Below are 14,408 nucleotides of genomic sequence, written 5' to 3'. Positions count from 1 at the left end.
AAGCCTGGTCCTGGGGAACCTGCCATCTACTGGTGAAAGAGGACATACAAAGGAGAGAGAATTGCCTAAACCAGTCTTAGATTAAAGGTCAACGTTAGCTGCACAGAAATCAAAGGCTTTTTCTAAGTGAGGCATGAGTGGACCTTTGGTAAGAGTAGAGCTGAAAGCAAGAACTGGGATCACAGGGAACAGTGTCCATCCTGACTTCCCTCTTCACTAGCTATGTGGCTTTCAGGAAGTACTTCTCCATCTCAAAACCAATTTCTTCATCTGCCCATTGGGGACAATGACAGAAGCTACACTCAGCCCCGGTATGAGGGTGAAATAAGTCAATCCACTTGAAGGGCTGAATGGAGTGCTGGTGGACACCCAAAGTCATTGAAAAGTAAGTTGGAGAAAGATGGAAAGGAAGACTTAATGAGTGAGGTAGAGCTAAGAAGATGCTTGTCAAGCATAGCTGTTAGTAAGTGGCATGAAGAATACTTCACAAGCCTGCGGGCATGTAGATTATAACTGCATCACTAAACAGACATGGGGATCTGGACGATGGTTCATGGTAACTTCATAAGTTATCATCAGAACCAGATCACTCATGAGTCTTTCTTGGCATTTATTCATTCATTCATTCATGCACGCATTCATTCCACACTTCTGGAGCTCCTCCTACGTCCTTGCATCTTTGCTCATGCTATCTCCTTGAGTGGCACAAATAAACTGGAGGCTCTTAGTCATGTTGTCTCGCTCTCTTTTCAGAGTGTTTACCTGGAGCTGGTTGGCTGTGGAGAGCCTGGGATGGTGGTTTGGGTGCCAAGGATGTAGTGTGATTCACTCCGTTTTCTGCTGGAGTTGTCCTGGCTTCACTTGGAGCTTCTGATGGTGTTTCCCCAGGATCAGCCTATAATCATAAATATCCTTTCATTTTCCATATTTTTTTACTGTTCTTTTATAACCTTCCAAGGCCAACAAGGCTACATTTGATTTAGCATTTTCACAACACATCTGGGGTCTGAAATATCAAAATGAAACTCTCTGGAAAGCAGGGTAGAAACAGCATGGTGTTGAGCCATGACTGTAGTGGGTTGATTATATCAAAAAGCCTTGATCTGTACACCTTTCAGTGTCCATGCCCTTTTGTAGTGCCCTCCCACACTGACATGGACATGATCATGTGATTTGCCTTGGTCAAATGAGACAGTAGCAAATTTGCTGCAAGCAGAAGATTGAAAAGGCACTTGTGAATTTTCCCTCTCTTTCTCAGATCCCTGCTACAGCCATGGAAGATAAGACATAATGAGGAGGAGGTTCTGGGATATAATCCTAGGTAAGGATTTCATAGCCCAGCCAGCCCAGCTGACCACAAACACATGAGGGAGTCCAGCAAAGATGAGCTGAGCCTAGTCCAAATCAGCATAACTGCCCAGCTAACCAAATGACTCATGAAAAGCAGTCAGTCATTTTTGGTGTTGTAAGCCACTGAATTTGGGAGTTGTTTGTTATGCAGCAGTAGCTAACTGGTATAGTGGTTACAAGCACAGAAATTGGAGTCAAACTTACTTGGGTTCAAAATCTGGCCTTGCCATTTATTTATTTATTTTTAAAAAAGATTTATTTATTTATTTATTTATTTAAGGAGGGGGGATCATGATCAGGAGGGGCAGAGGGACAGGGAGAAAAAATCTCAAGCAGACTCTGTGCTGAGTACAGAGCTCGATGCAGGGCTCAATCTCACAACCATGATATCACGACCTGAGCTGAAACCAAGAGTCAGATGTCCAAGGGCCTGCACCACCCAGGTGCCCCTGGCCTTGTCACTTGTTGGCAATGTAGTGTTGGGCAAGTCACTTAACGCTCTGCCTCAGTTTCCTCATCTTTATATATGAAGATGTGTCTATATTGGGTATCATAATATTATGTACACTGTAAGGTTGTTTAAAGTATCAAATAAGTTAACAGTTATAAAGTACTTAGAATAGTTCCTGGCACAGAGTGAGTAGGTGGGTCTAAAATAAATAAAGTCCAAGGGCACCTGGGTGCCTCGGTGGGTTAAAGCCTCTGCCTTTGGCTCAGGTCATGATCCTGTGATCCTGGGATTGAGACCTACATCGCGGTCTCTGCTCAGCAGAGATCCTGCTTCCCTTCCTCTCTCTCTGCCTGTCTCTCTGCCTACGCATGATCTCTGTCTGTCAAAGAAATAAATAAAATCTTTAAAAAAATAAAATAAATAAAGTTTTTTAAGTTTGTATAATACTACCCATGAATAATAATAATAAATGTGCCAGAATTTATAAAATCTCCACTCCATTCCTCCTAGGAGCTAGTCCACTATGTCCTATGTAGAATAAACATTTAGTAAATGTTTGCTGAATAAGCATTGTTTTTATAAAATAATTGCCTCAGTAATCATCACATACCTTTGCAATGATGCATTTCAATTCTAAAATGCCCTTCAACTCTTTTTTTTAGACTTGCCATCCAGGTTCATGGCAGACATTACTGACAATGGCCATCCCAATTTCTACTTGGTAGTAAATTAAAAATACATATATAATATAACATAAAAACAATATTATGAAATAGCCAGAAATAATTTGGAGCCCAACATTCTGATATGGTGTCATGAGATTACAGATAGCAAAAGGTCATATGAAAATATTTTTATAAAATGTAAGATGAAAAGGATTGTCACAAGTGGCTTTTACTCTGTCCCGCCAAAGCATCATTAAAGCACGAGTTCTGAAACTGCTTCCAGTGATGGCAGAACTTATATCAATTCAACAAATCACCCCTACTTATGTACCATGGCCTGCTCGTGGCCAGTGGTATTGAAGTGGAAGCGATGATCCCTGGGACCCATGGCTGGGAATGAAGTTGGGGAGGCAGGAACCTAAAGGAGGAAATTAACCAGCCTGCACAACTCACGGTGGTAGAACTCTGCCTTTGGTGGGGGGGGAGGCTTCTTTGGATGGGTAAGTCCTACTCTGGTTGCATTATTAAGTTACATCCATCAGGAAAATTCTCCCTAGAAGCATTATGCCCAAGGGAAGGATTGCATATTTTTTGTTCACCAAGAAATTGCAAAGTGGGGGCGCCTGGCTGGATCCGTTGGAGGAGCATGCAACTCTTGATCTCGGGTTGTGAGTTTGAGCCACACGTTGGGCATAGAGATGACTTTAATAAATAAAACCCTAAAAAAAAAAAATTGCAGACTGGAGGCATAGGGTCCAAACAGTGTGCATGGGAATGTTTTCTTTGGCTCCCCCAAGGTTATCAAAGATTTTAATGAAGGAGATTTTAAGTTAATAAAATAAATTTCTTGCTTTTCTTGAAAAATCAGATTGGCAATGTTGAGCCTGCATCCCCTATTTGAACTAGAAGGGAATGGTTTCTGTCCCTTTTAGGAGGTTCCCTCTTCACTCATTTCGGCTTCACCTGTCTCACTCCTGCAGGCATTTGGATTTGTGGGGCACCTGAGAAAACTGGGATACCATAGATGTTTGGCCACAAACTTCATAAAGAAGACGCACGTACATTGCACAGAATGGAATGAAGTAAAGGGAATATGGGAAAGAACCCTGGGATATCAGCAGAGTCATCCACTAGGCCTGGTTATCTGCATGGAATAAGGTAGGAGAAAGCTTCCCAGCCTTCCCAGCCTGCGGTCACCAAAGTCAGCTGCCTGGGAAATGGGAGGAAGGGGCTCCTGTTCCACAGGCAGCTGACCTTCCCCATCTATATCCTGGCAGGTTTCTGGACCCGTGTGGGAGATAAATCACATTTTTTCCCCAATGTGGCAGCTGGCTAAAATTAGCCCTCTGAAGAAAGATAGGATAAAAGAAAATTCTGACGGAGGGAAAAAGAGGTGATGGCAAGCCAGCTTTCATGAAGGCAATAGTATGTGGCTTTTTTTGGCAACCAAACTTAGTGTCTTGGGAATATCAGGCTGGAAATGTGTTCAAAATGAATCCAGCAAGCTCATTTTCGCCTTGTATCTGGTTTTGCAGACATTCTGTATAGCTGTACGCCCTTGGGAAACCAAGTTCAATCATCAACTTGAGTCAAGTGGAAGGAAAAATAAATCTCTGCTTATCAAGGTTATGCAAGACAAAGCCGCAGGTCCTGGAAACTGACATAATGTATCAATTCAGAGAGATTTTTTTTAAAAAGCAGATAAATGTTGAATAAACACACAGGCAAACATGTTGCAGATATAACTGAGGATAAAGAGACCACCAAGGTTTGGCGCTGGATTGTGAGGTAATCTTTGGAGAAATGCTTCTTTAGTTAACACCCCAGATGTGACCCCCCGGGTCACACACCCAGATGCCTCCGGGAAGGTGGAAGACACAGCAGAACCCCCAGAGGGCGCCATTCACACTATACAGTCTTTTGTTTTTAAAGATTCTATTTTAAGTAATCTCTGAGCCTAGCACGGGACTTGAACCCTAAGATCAAGAGTTGCACGCCCCACTGACTGAGCCAGCCAGGTGTCTCTCAGAGTATACATGAATAGGCAGTTAATGGGAAGGATGGAAATGAGCAAAGCTGACAAGACTTAATACAAGGCAAAGTGGGGCCATGGTCAGAGTTGGAAAGGGAGGTCTTGGAAAGGGGCAGCTGCCACTCAGCTTCAGTCTGTTATTAAATAGGCTTCAAGAAAAGCTGGAAAACAAATTGTGTGTGTGTGTGTGTGTGTGTGTGTGTGTGTGTGAAATCCCCTAATTTGAAATCACTGAGACCAAACAAATCACATCTTCAGACCACCTTTGGCCCAGAAGCTGCCCATCTGTACGCCATGCTTGGCAGTTTGTCCAGAATTCGAGGACTGTGTCAGGGTGAGCAACGCACCCACAGCAATGGTGGAGTGAGGAGGCATGCTGGGAAATGTAGTGGCCCAAATAACCTGCAGCCCACCATGCCCCACCTGCTTGCCCCAGCAGCCAGACAAAGCGGAGAGCAAAGGGTGGCCAAGGAGAATGCTAGACTAAGGAATCCGGGGGCTTCTCAACAGTTTTTGTTTCTGCCTTTTTTTTTTTTTTTTTTTTGCTTGATACTTGTCAGGTGTCTCTTATGATTATTTATTTATTGTATTTATTTATTTAGTGAGGATCTATGATGGCAAATATATCAGACTGAGTTTAAAATACTGTGTTAACAAAGAGCTGGTGAGTAGAAATTCTAATGGACCCTTCCCTCATGGAGAGTGCTTACAGAAGCAGCTGTAGATCAGTGAGTAGGAGATGGTTTTAGACACACCAGCCTCATTACAGCCAGTGTCAGCTGCCTACTCAACTCCACTGTAAAGCAAAGAAATCTAAGCTCTTATTAAAGGTCTTTACTAGGGGCTCCTGGGTGTCCCTGTTGGTTAAGCATCTGCCCTTGGCTCCGGTTATGATCTCAGGGTTCTGGGATCGAGTCCCACATCAGGCTCCATGCTCAGTGGGGAGTCTGCTTCTCTCTCTCCCTCTTTGCTCTCTCTCTCAAATAAATAGATAAGTAAATCTTTTTTAAAAAGGTCTTTACTAAAGACTTTAATAAAAGTCATATAACTTGCTAGAGGCCACACAGTTGACAGTTGGATTAATGTCTGAATATGTGTTAAGAGTCTAAACTCTGAATTTCACTGCTGTCCTACTTCACTCTGAATTTTAAGCTAATAGTAACTTTTAAGGAACCACAAAAGTAACTTAATTTGCAGCTGAAATTTAGAGATGTATAAATATAAACATCATTCTCAAAGAGTTAACTTTGTTACACTAAAAAGGCATTCCTGTATAAAAAGCTAAATGAGTTAAATAGAACAGCTAAATGCAAGAACTGAAAAACAAAAAAATGCCAATAGTAGTAATACAATATTAGAGGAAAGGTTTTGACCTCATCACTGAAAGGTTGAATAATTCCCCTTTACAGATATTTGAGCTGAAGTCCAAAAACCAAATTCCTTGTCCCTATCAAAAGAATCAGTGGGGGTCAACACCTGTGACTCTGTTTCTGCCTAGCCTTTCCCCAAATAGTCTTTTTTTAGGAGTTTGAATAAAATAAGCATGAAATACTTTCCTATTTTACTAGAAATTGTGATAGAAACAACAGAACAAGAAATGTCAGTTTTCTCAATATAATGGAGAGCTTCCTGGAATCCAGTTAAATACATTTCAAGGAAAGAAGGTTCAGAAGATAGTATGTTAGTTGCACCAGATTTTGCTTAGTTGGATGGAGAAAATTGTGCAGAATGAACTACAGCAGCAGGTGCCTGCCCTCTAGTGGCCAAATGGAAGCACTACAACATTTTTCCTTCACAATATGGAATAATGGCCTTGTCAAAACCAAGATTTTTAAAGATTTATATCTTTTCTCCTTCCAACATGAACAGGAGTGACTTTAAAATATAACACAGGTGGGACATTAAAAGGATAACTGGAAAGGTCCCCCCTTTTTTTAAACAAGTTTTGCAGAAGGAGGTGATGCTATTTGGTACATTGTTGAAAAGCTTTCCATCCAGTACACTGAAAATTTGGACCCGACAATCAAGCGATAGAAAACCAGGATTTGAGGAGTTTGGAGAACTTATTTGAGAGTGTAATATAGTTAAGTAAGGGGTCTTCCAAATACCAAATATTTATTGTACTGTTGGAGGTGTTGGGTCATGCTGTCCTGCCTGAGTCACATAAAAAGTATAGTCCCTTCCATGTAGTGGTTAGGATGACAGCATCTTGATTCAGCTTTGTATTATTCAGATGAGTGAGGGGTAAGGTCATCAGCTTTTGCTGAATATCAAGGTCAAGGCTTATAATTTCTTCATGTAGAAATCCAGTCCACTCCAGACAGATGTGGGCTTTTCCCTCCAGAGAGAACTTCCTCAAACACACATACAACTGGCACCTCGAATTTATATTCCCTGAATGAAATTAAATAATGCATCCACTGCACATTTCTAAGGAATTAAAAGCACTTCTAAAAACCTCCAATGTGAAGCATTTCAGAATGAAGTAAACTAATATTTGCAGCCTACTTTGAAATGCATCAAAAAGTAAGATAGACTAATGAATGGATAGAAAAATGGTTACAGATAGATATAAATGTGATACAGCAAATGCATCCAAATGTAAACTGTGGAATCCAGGTGATTGATATATACATGTTCATTATACAGTTCTTTCAACATTTGGGTACATTTGAGAATTTTTATAACAAATGATAGCAAAACCTTATTGTAAAGAGTCCACCAGAGTGAGTTAGAAGCGGGACACAGCTTTAAGGAGCTGAATAAATACATCTGTTGACTTCCGTTTTTGTCATATCTGTGATCACGTAAAAAATCATCAGCATTCACATGGTATCTTTGCTGAAACATTTGTAACAACTGTTTACATGCATATGCATGAATTTTTATTAATGTTACTTCCTCCAGATTGTAAGGGCTATGAGAACACCTGATTTTTCTCATCATTATATAAATTATTAATATATATTAATATATTATTCTTATAAAATTATTTTATATTGTATATATAATATATATTATTAATATATATGTATTGCACATATAATATATATTATTAATATATATTGTTGTATTTATTAACATATATATCCTGTATAATATAATAAAGGATACAATGCCCAGCATGGTGACTGACAAAGTTGTGTTCAAAAATCTTTTTATTGGATGAATAAATGAAGAAATCTGCCTTTTATTTTCAGCTCATGTATGATCACTACAAACACTACCAATGACAAGGGCCTGAAACTAAAGAACCACCTTATGTTACCATAAGAAACAGCTTTTTTTGAATGAATGAGTCAGTGAGTGAATGGAGATGCTGTCCTTGTCTGTAGAGAATCTGCATTTAACTCAGAATTATGGCAGTTTATTTAGAAGGAGATTAAAGGGAGACACTATTTTATATCTGTTACCTTTGTTATTGTTCCTGCCAATTTTAATGTATTAGAAATATTTGATACAGTCTTTTTTCTGAAATCAGAAAAAAAAATGAACTCTTTATAGTTGGGCAGAAATCATGAATTTTTCTTTTTTAAAATGAATGTAGACCAACCACCCTTAACATTCATCCTGTGGGGATGTATTTTTCAATTTATCTAAGCCAAATCACTTGGTAGGTACTCTGGTCAATCACTCACAAAACAGATTCTGGATAATTCCCTGAGACGAGAGTTTCTCCTGGAGCCCTGCTGGGGTCCTGTGATGAAGGGGACATTTTAGAGTGCATGGAATCATGGTTATTTATTTATTTATTTTTCTAGTATTATTTTAAGATTCTAAGTTCACTTAGAGAGAAAGAGAGAATGAGCAGGGAGAGAGGCAGGCTCCCCACTGAGCCAGGAGCCCGATGTGGGGCTTGACCCCAGGACCCCGACATCATGACCTGAGTCGAAGGCAGATGTTCAACCCACTGAGCCACCCAGGCGCCCCTGAATAATGTCTTTTTAATTCTATGTGGGGAGAGCCCCAAGTGAGCCACAGATGTAGGAAATGCCTGTCCCTTCACCAGCAGCATAACATGACTAACAAACTCATTAGAAATGCAAATGCACCCCAGACCTACTCTCAGTAAATCTCAGGGCCAGAAATCTGTGCTTAGGAAGTGATCGGGGTGATTCTGAAGATGCTTAAGTCTGAAGGCCTTGTTACTCAGAATCTGGTCCTATAGGTCAGTAGCAGCAGGTTTACTCGGAAGGCCCTTAGCGTCTGGGTGACTCAGTGGGTTAAAGCCTCTGCCTTCGGCTCAGGTCATGATCCCAGGGTCTAGGGATTGAGCCCCCGCATTGGGCTCTCTGCTTAGCATGGAACCTGCTTCCCTTCCTCTCTTTCTGCCTACCTCCTTGCCTATCAAATAAATAAATAAAATCTTAAAAAAAAAAAAAAAGAAAAAAAAGAAATGCAGAATTCTGTGCCTTGCTTCAGAACAATGAAATCTGGATTTGCACTGAAACAGGATCCCCAGGGGATCTGTCTGCATTCAAAAATTGGAGAAGCCTTACTCTAGAGAGTGAAAAACTGCCATTGAGAGTCACACTTTTACAGCCCCTATAGTATGGAGCCTGCATGGACTGTGATATTCGAATTTCTGGGTGTAGCACTGTTTTGGGCAGATGAACCCAAAGCTCCTTATTTGAATACCTTGAAATTTGAAAAATTGATATGGAGGAAATTTGTAAAAGCAGTGAGATTGGACCAATACTTGAGTAGTTTCAACTCAAATTCATATATGGTCTTCTCTTGAGAACTCATTTAAAAAGCTCTAGTTCCTCCACTTTTTTTTTTTTTTAAATTATAGCTTTTTTTTTTTTTAATATTTAATTTATTTATTTGACCGACAGAGATCACAAGTAGGTGGCGAGGCAGGCAGAGAGAGAGGAGGAAGCAGGCTCCCTGCTGAGCAGAGAGCCTGATGTGGGGCTCGATCCCAGGACCTTGGGACCATGACCTGAGCCGAAGGCAGAGGCTTTTACCCACTGAGCCACCCAGGCGCCCCTAGTTCCTCCACTTTTTGCTTACTGATCATAGGCAAGTCAATCTACCATGCAACTTCTCCCCTCTTTTAAAAATGGGGATTACAGACTCTTAATCTCACGAAACAAACTGTGGGTTGCTGGGGGAAGGGGGGTTGGGAGAAGGGGGGTAGGATTATGGACATTGGGGAGGGTATGTGCTTTTGGTTAAATTGGAGGGGGAGGTGAACCATGAGAGACTATGGACTCTGAAAAACAATCTGAGGGGTTTGAAGTGGCGGGGGGGTGGGAGGTTGGGGTACCAGGTGGTGGGTATTATAGAGGGCACGGCTTGCATGGAGCACTGGGTGTGGTGAAAAAATAATGAATACTGTTTTTCTGAAAATAAATAAATTGGAAAAAAAATGGGGATTACATGTTGTCCAGTTAGGGCTCAGGTTTTTTCCCCCAGGGGGCCCAATAAAATGCCTTGTAAACTCCAAATCTGTATAAGAATAAAGGGACAGAGTCATTATCTAAAGGCCATCTCCAAAAAGGCAAACTTTCTCTTCCCACTTTATTGGATGCTTTAAAACTCAGGGATTGAATTTTAAACTTATAGAAACTGTTGTTTCTATAAGTTGGCACGTTGCTAAATTATTATTTGAGGAGCAAGATTTTCACTTAAGGAGAATCCAAAATTGCCAAGAAATCTCATCTTTGATTTTAGTGCCAAGTTCTTGAACCATGGATGAGGTAATAAGCTTCTGTCTTAGAAACAGATTGACACACAATGCTTTCTCTGAAGTTAAACACGGTAACCTTCTGAGTTGTACCATCTTGGAGTTTTGCTATTATCTTACTGGTGAAATCCACACTAGATCATATAATTAACCTTTTTCTTCTCAAATAATCAAATCCCATCAAAGATGCCTATTTTAAAAAAAAAAGATGCCTATTTTGCCATATACTGAATAAGGAAATAAATTATTTTTGATACTTTCCAGATCACTTATAAGAACACATGAGTCTGACAACTTAAAAAGTAGGCCTCTTGGAATAAATGAAATTATGGTATTACGAAACAACTTTCCCTTTCAATGTCAAAGTGATATAAAGACCACTAACATACCTTTGCTTGTGTATTACACACACAGATGATACAGGGAACTCTTGAGAACAGAAATTTTGGCCTTGAAGGTTGAGGAAGGTTTGGGGCATTCTCTGTCTTAGATCATAACTTTGTCCAACGGTGGCAATGTCCACTTAGTGAATGAACATGGCCTTATAACTTTTGAGCTGGGGGAACTGAATTTTGGCCAGAAGCCACTGTGAAAATTAATCAAAGGGAATGCACATAAATAAACCTATTATATTGAAGAACAATATAATATCCAGCTGTAAAGGCAGTGGGAATCTTGACATTTGATTCAACAAAAAAATTCAATTCAAAGGATGCTGCCATTTAAGGTAAAGGTCTTATATTCTGTGGTTAGTTATCCAAGCCACATGCTATAGAGGACAGAAAGAGGCAAGAAGGGTAGTCCTTGTTTACAGTTACTAGAAAATCGCAATTTCTTTATTGAGGTAGCACAATGGGGTGGAGTGTGGTCCCTTGCTACTCAAAGTATGCTCTGTGGAACAATGGCATTATCCCATTCCCTGGGGCTTGTGAGAGGTGCTGAGCTTCATCCCACCCCAGACCTGCTGCCTCAGGATGCCCTCCCCGGTTGGCACATCAGAGTTGTAGAAATGCTGGTGTAGAACATGAGTTCCGGAGCTAGATGGCTTGGATTTCAACACCAACTCTCCTCCTTACTGATTGTGTGACACTGGCTGAGAAATCGAAGCTCTTAGTATTCAGTTTCCTCATCTGCTAAATGGGAATAATCATAGTAACCAAGGCATATGGATATTTTAAGATGTAAGTGTGTTAATCCATGAAAGGGCTCAGAACGGTACTAGGTACGCTGTAAGTGCTCAATAAAATGCTTCTGCATTCCCCAACATGCTAAAACAAGTCATGTTCAAGTACTGCTTGTGGACATTAAAGATGTCACGTAATATTTTGTGTTCGATACATTGGATATTTACTTTTCTCTTTACAGGCATATTTTAAAAATAGAAAATCAGGAGTGTTACTGATGTCTCATCAGGCATTTCTATAAACGCATGAAAACATTAGGGTTGTGAAACCATTTTTAAAAATTAATATTTTCTAAAAGAAAAAACATATATGCATCTACTTGTTAGAAGGACATGCACCAAAAATGTTATCTCCAACATTACTCAGGGCCTTTTTTTTTTTTTTCGGGGGGGGTAGTTATTATGTTTAAAAAATTTTTATATACCTTTTTTTAAACAAAGAAATAGTTATAAATATTTTAAAACCTTTGTTATAATTCAGATTAGGCAGCTTTCTACAATTTTACTAACCCAGTGTCCTGAATGATGACTTAAAAGACACAAAATAAACCCAGCAACTAAAATCTCTATTTTTCCTTAACTTACATAAATATATGTTGGATTTATTATAGATATCTATCTATCTTTCCACATGATCTGAAATGTATAGTGTTCAAAGCATGGGGGAGTTTTCAACTTGCCTAGTTACTTGATTTGCACATTACTCTATGAAGATCATTTATTAAAGTATTACAAATCTGGGAATATTTTGCCATCGAATGAAGTCTTTAGTTTTCAAATAGAAATGACCTTTATAACTACCAAGTTAAAAGTATTATACTAAAAAAGTCTTCGTTGCTAAAATAGTGTCTCCAGTGCCTGCCATGTCCTAGATAGAATTTTCTTTTGAGAAAACCACAGCTACTTATTTTCAGTGGCCTCATTCAAACAAACTTACATCATTACAAGACAAGATAAAGGGCACATCGGTATTCAAAGGTGTGGAATGACTTTTCCTTCCTAGCGTTAAATGGTAAGGGCAAATGATTTTTTTTTTTTTCCTTGAGTTTCAAAAATGAGGTCATTTAGGGTTTTGATATTTCAAAGGAAAAAATTATATTTTTTCTGTTGGACCATTTGGAATCTCTGGGATTCAATATCTCTAAAATTATTTCTAAAACTGAAAATGTTTAAATATCCTCTAAATTTAACAAATATTGTACATTTACTGAAAATCCTTTCTGATCACTACAGCTAGAGGAGAAACGAAAATAAAGTTGACCTAAAATGCTACTTCTGTATTTTTATATTCATTAGCGTTGCATTCTCTCTAAACAGATTTTTGATACGTGATGTTTGGTGCAAAGATAAGGCTTTGAAAGTACTACAGTGTGACAGGATCCCTGACATCTTGAAGGCCCTATGTCTCCCATTCCTTAGAGTGACTTTTTTTTTTTTTTTTTTTTTGCAATCACTAGAAAACGTCTTTCTGGTGCACCATGAGTAGAACACCTCATTAAAAGACTTTTTATCACAGGGTGCCTGGGTGGTTCAGTCGTTAAGCATCTGCCTTCAGCTCGGGTCGTGATCCCAGGGTCCTGAGATCAAGACCCACATCAGGTTCCCTGCTCATCAGGAAGCCCGCTTGCTCCCTCTCCCACTTCCCCTGCTTGTGCTCCCTCTCTCACTATGTCTCTCTCAGCCAAATAAATAAATAAAATCTTAAAAAATAGAGAGAGAGACTTTTTATTTCAATTGATGTACTATATAAGCAGAAACTGGCAGTATCTTGAAATGTTCTCTCCAACTGAGGGTTCACTCCTTGGAGAACCTGGCTAACGAATATGTAGAAATTCATGATAGAAAAAGTGTTGTTTCTAAATAATGACAATACATTTGAACTTTGAACTTCTATTTCCTAGAAAATAAGACATATCCAGTCGATTAAAAAAAATTCCTGTTCTCTAACTGGAGAAGGACGTTATTAAGGATTATTTCTATCTATATAAATTATCTTTACCTTGAATTATATTTTATTACGTATGGTAGTGAGCTAAAGCAGGTAGAAGAGAAAAGAATTGCAGAGCTTCTGTTAGATTTCTAAGGAGAGCCTCTAATTCCATATTGGTGTTTATATGAGCAAAATGAGGCATTCACTGAATTTTCTCCTTTTAATCCTTTTGAAGGTCATTGAAAAGACAAAGCGCTATGATCTCTAAAGAACCACTAGAATTAAAGACGTGACTATTGTCAAACATTCAAATTCTGGTTCCCAGACAAAAAACTCAGAAAAGGCATTCTTTCTTGATTTTCAGTATAAAACAGCAACTATTGAGCCTTATTGCTTTCCTTATAAGCAGAACTCAACATGGCGGTGTTTAAGTGCATGATTTACTGAGAATAGGAGGAAACTGCAGGAAGGTAAGGAAAGCAGGATAAGACTGGAAAAGAAGATTAAGTTGAAATGCTGTTTCAGCCCAGAGTCTAGCCTCAGCCTGATCCCTTAGGGGTTCAGGAGTGTGAGCTGTAATACAGAAGTTGCCCACCGGAAACAATGGACCTGGGCTCTTATTCTCCTGGATCTTTCTCACCATGGGTCACCTCCTTCCAAGAATAACCTAGCAGACATCACCAGCAATGTAGTTCCAGTCCTCTGGAAGTAAATACACTTCCAACGCTATGTGTGCCTCTAACATCTATGCTTGGTATCTGCTGAGGGGAGAAAAACAAATGTGAAATACCTAGGCCCCCTGTGTGAATTTTGAAGGCTTAGTCCAAGCACTCACAGAAGGAGGGGCTTCCCACGTTCCAAGCAGATGTTATTGGTGTCCTACCCAGACCTTCTTTATATTTATTATTTTTTTAAGATTTTATTTATTTATTTGAGAAAGAGAGAGAATGAGAGAGAGAACAAGCCGGGGGTGGGGCAAGGGAGAAGCAGATCCCTGTTGAGCAGAGAAATGGATTCAGGGCTGGATCCCGGGATTCTGGGATCATGACCTGAGCTGAAGGCAGACACTTAACCAACTGAGCCACCCAGGCGCCCCTCAGACCTT

General features: G+C 39.6%; 1 protein-coding gene across 3 annotated transcripts in view; it reads right to left on the bottom strand.

The window, feature by feature from the left end:
- The window catches only part of PLCB1 (phospholipase C beta 1), a 685,746-nt gene that overhangs the window by 114,379 nt on the left and 556,959 nt on the right, over nt 1-14,408 (bottom strand). For all 3 annotated transcript variants that reach the window (XM_044263433.1, XM_044263435.1, XM_044263434.1), the window contains exon 24: nt 763-895. In XM_044263433.1, coding sequence (XP_044119368.1) covers nt 763-895 — 133 coding nt within the window. The remainder of the gene's footprint in view (nt 1-762; nt 896-14,408) is intronic.

The sequence above is a fragment of the Neovison vison genome, chromosome 8, assembly GCF_020171115.1.
Source record: "Neovison vison isolate M4711 chromosome 8, ASM_NN_V1, whole genome shotgun sequence".
NCBI classification, from domain to species: Eukaryota; Metazoa; Chordata; class Mammalia; order Carnivora; family Mustelidae; genus Neogale; species Neogale vison.
Note: the sequence above shows the minus strand (reverse complement) of the source record. Positions and strands in the feature narration are given on the sequence as shown.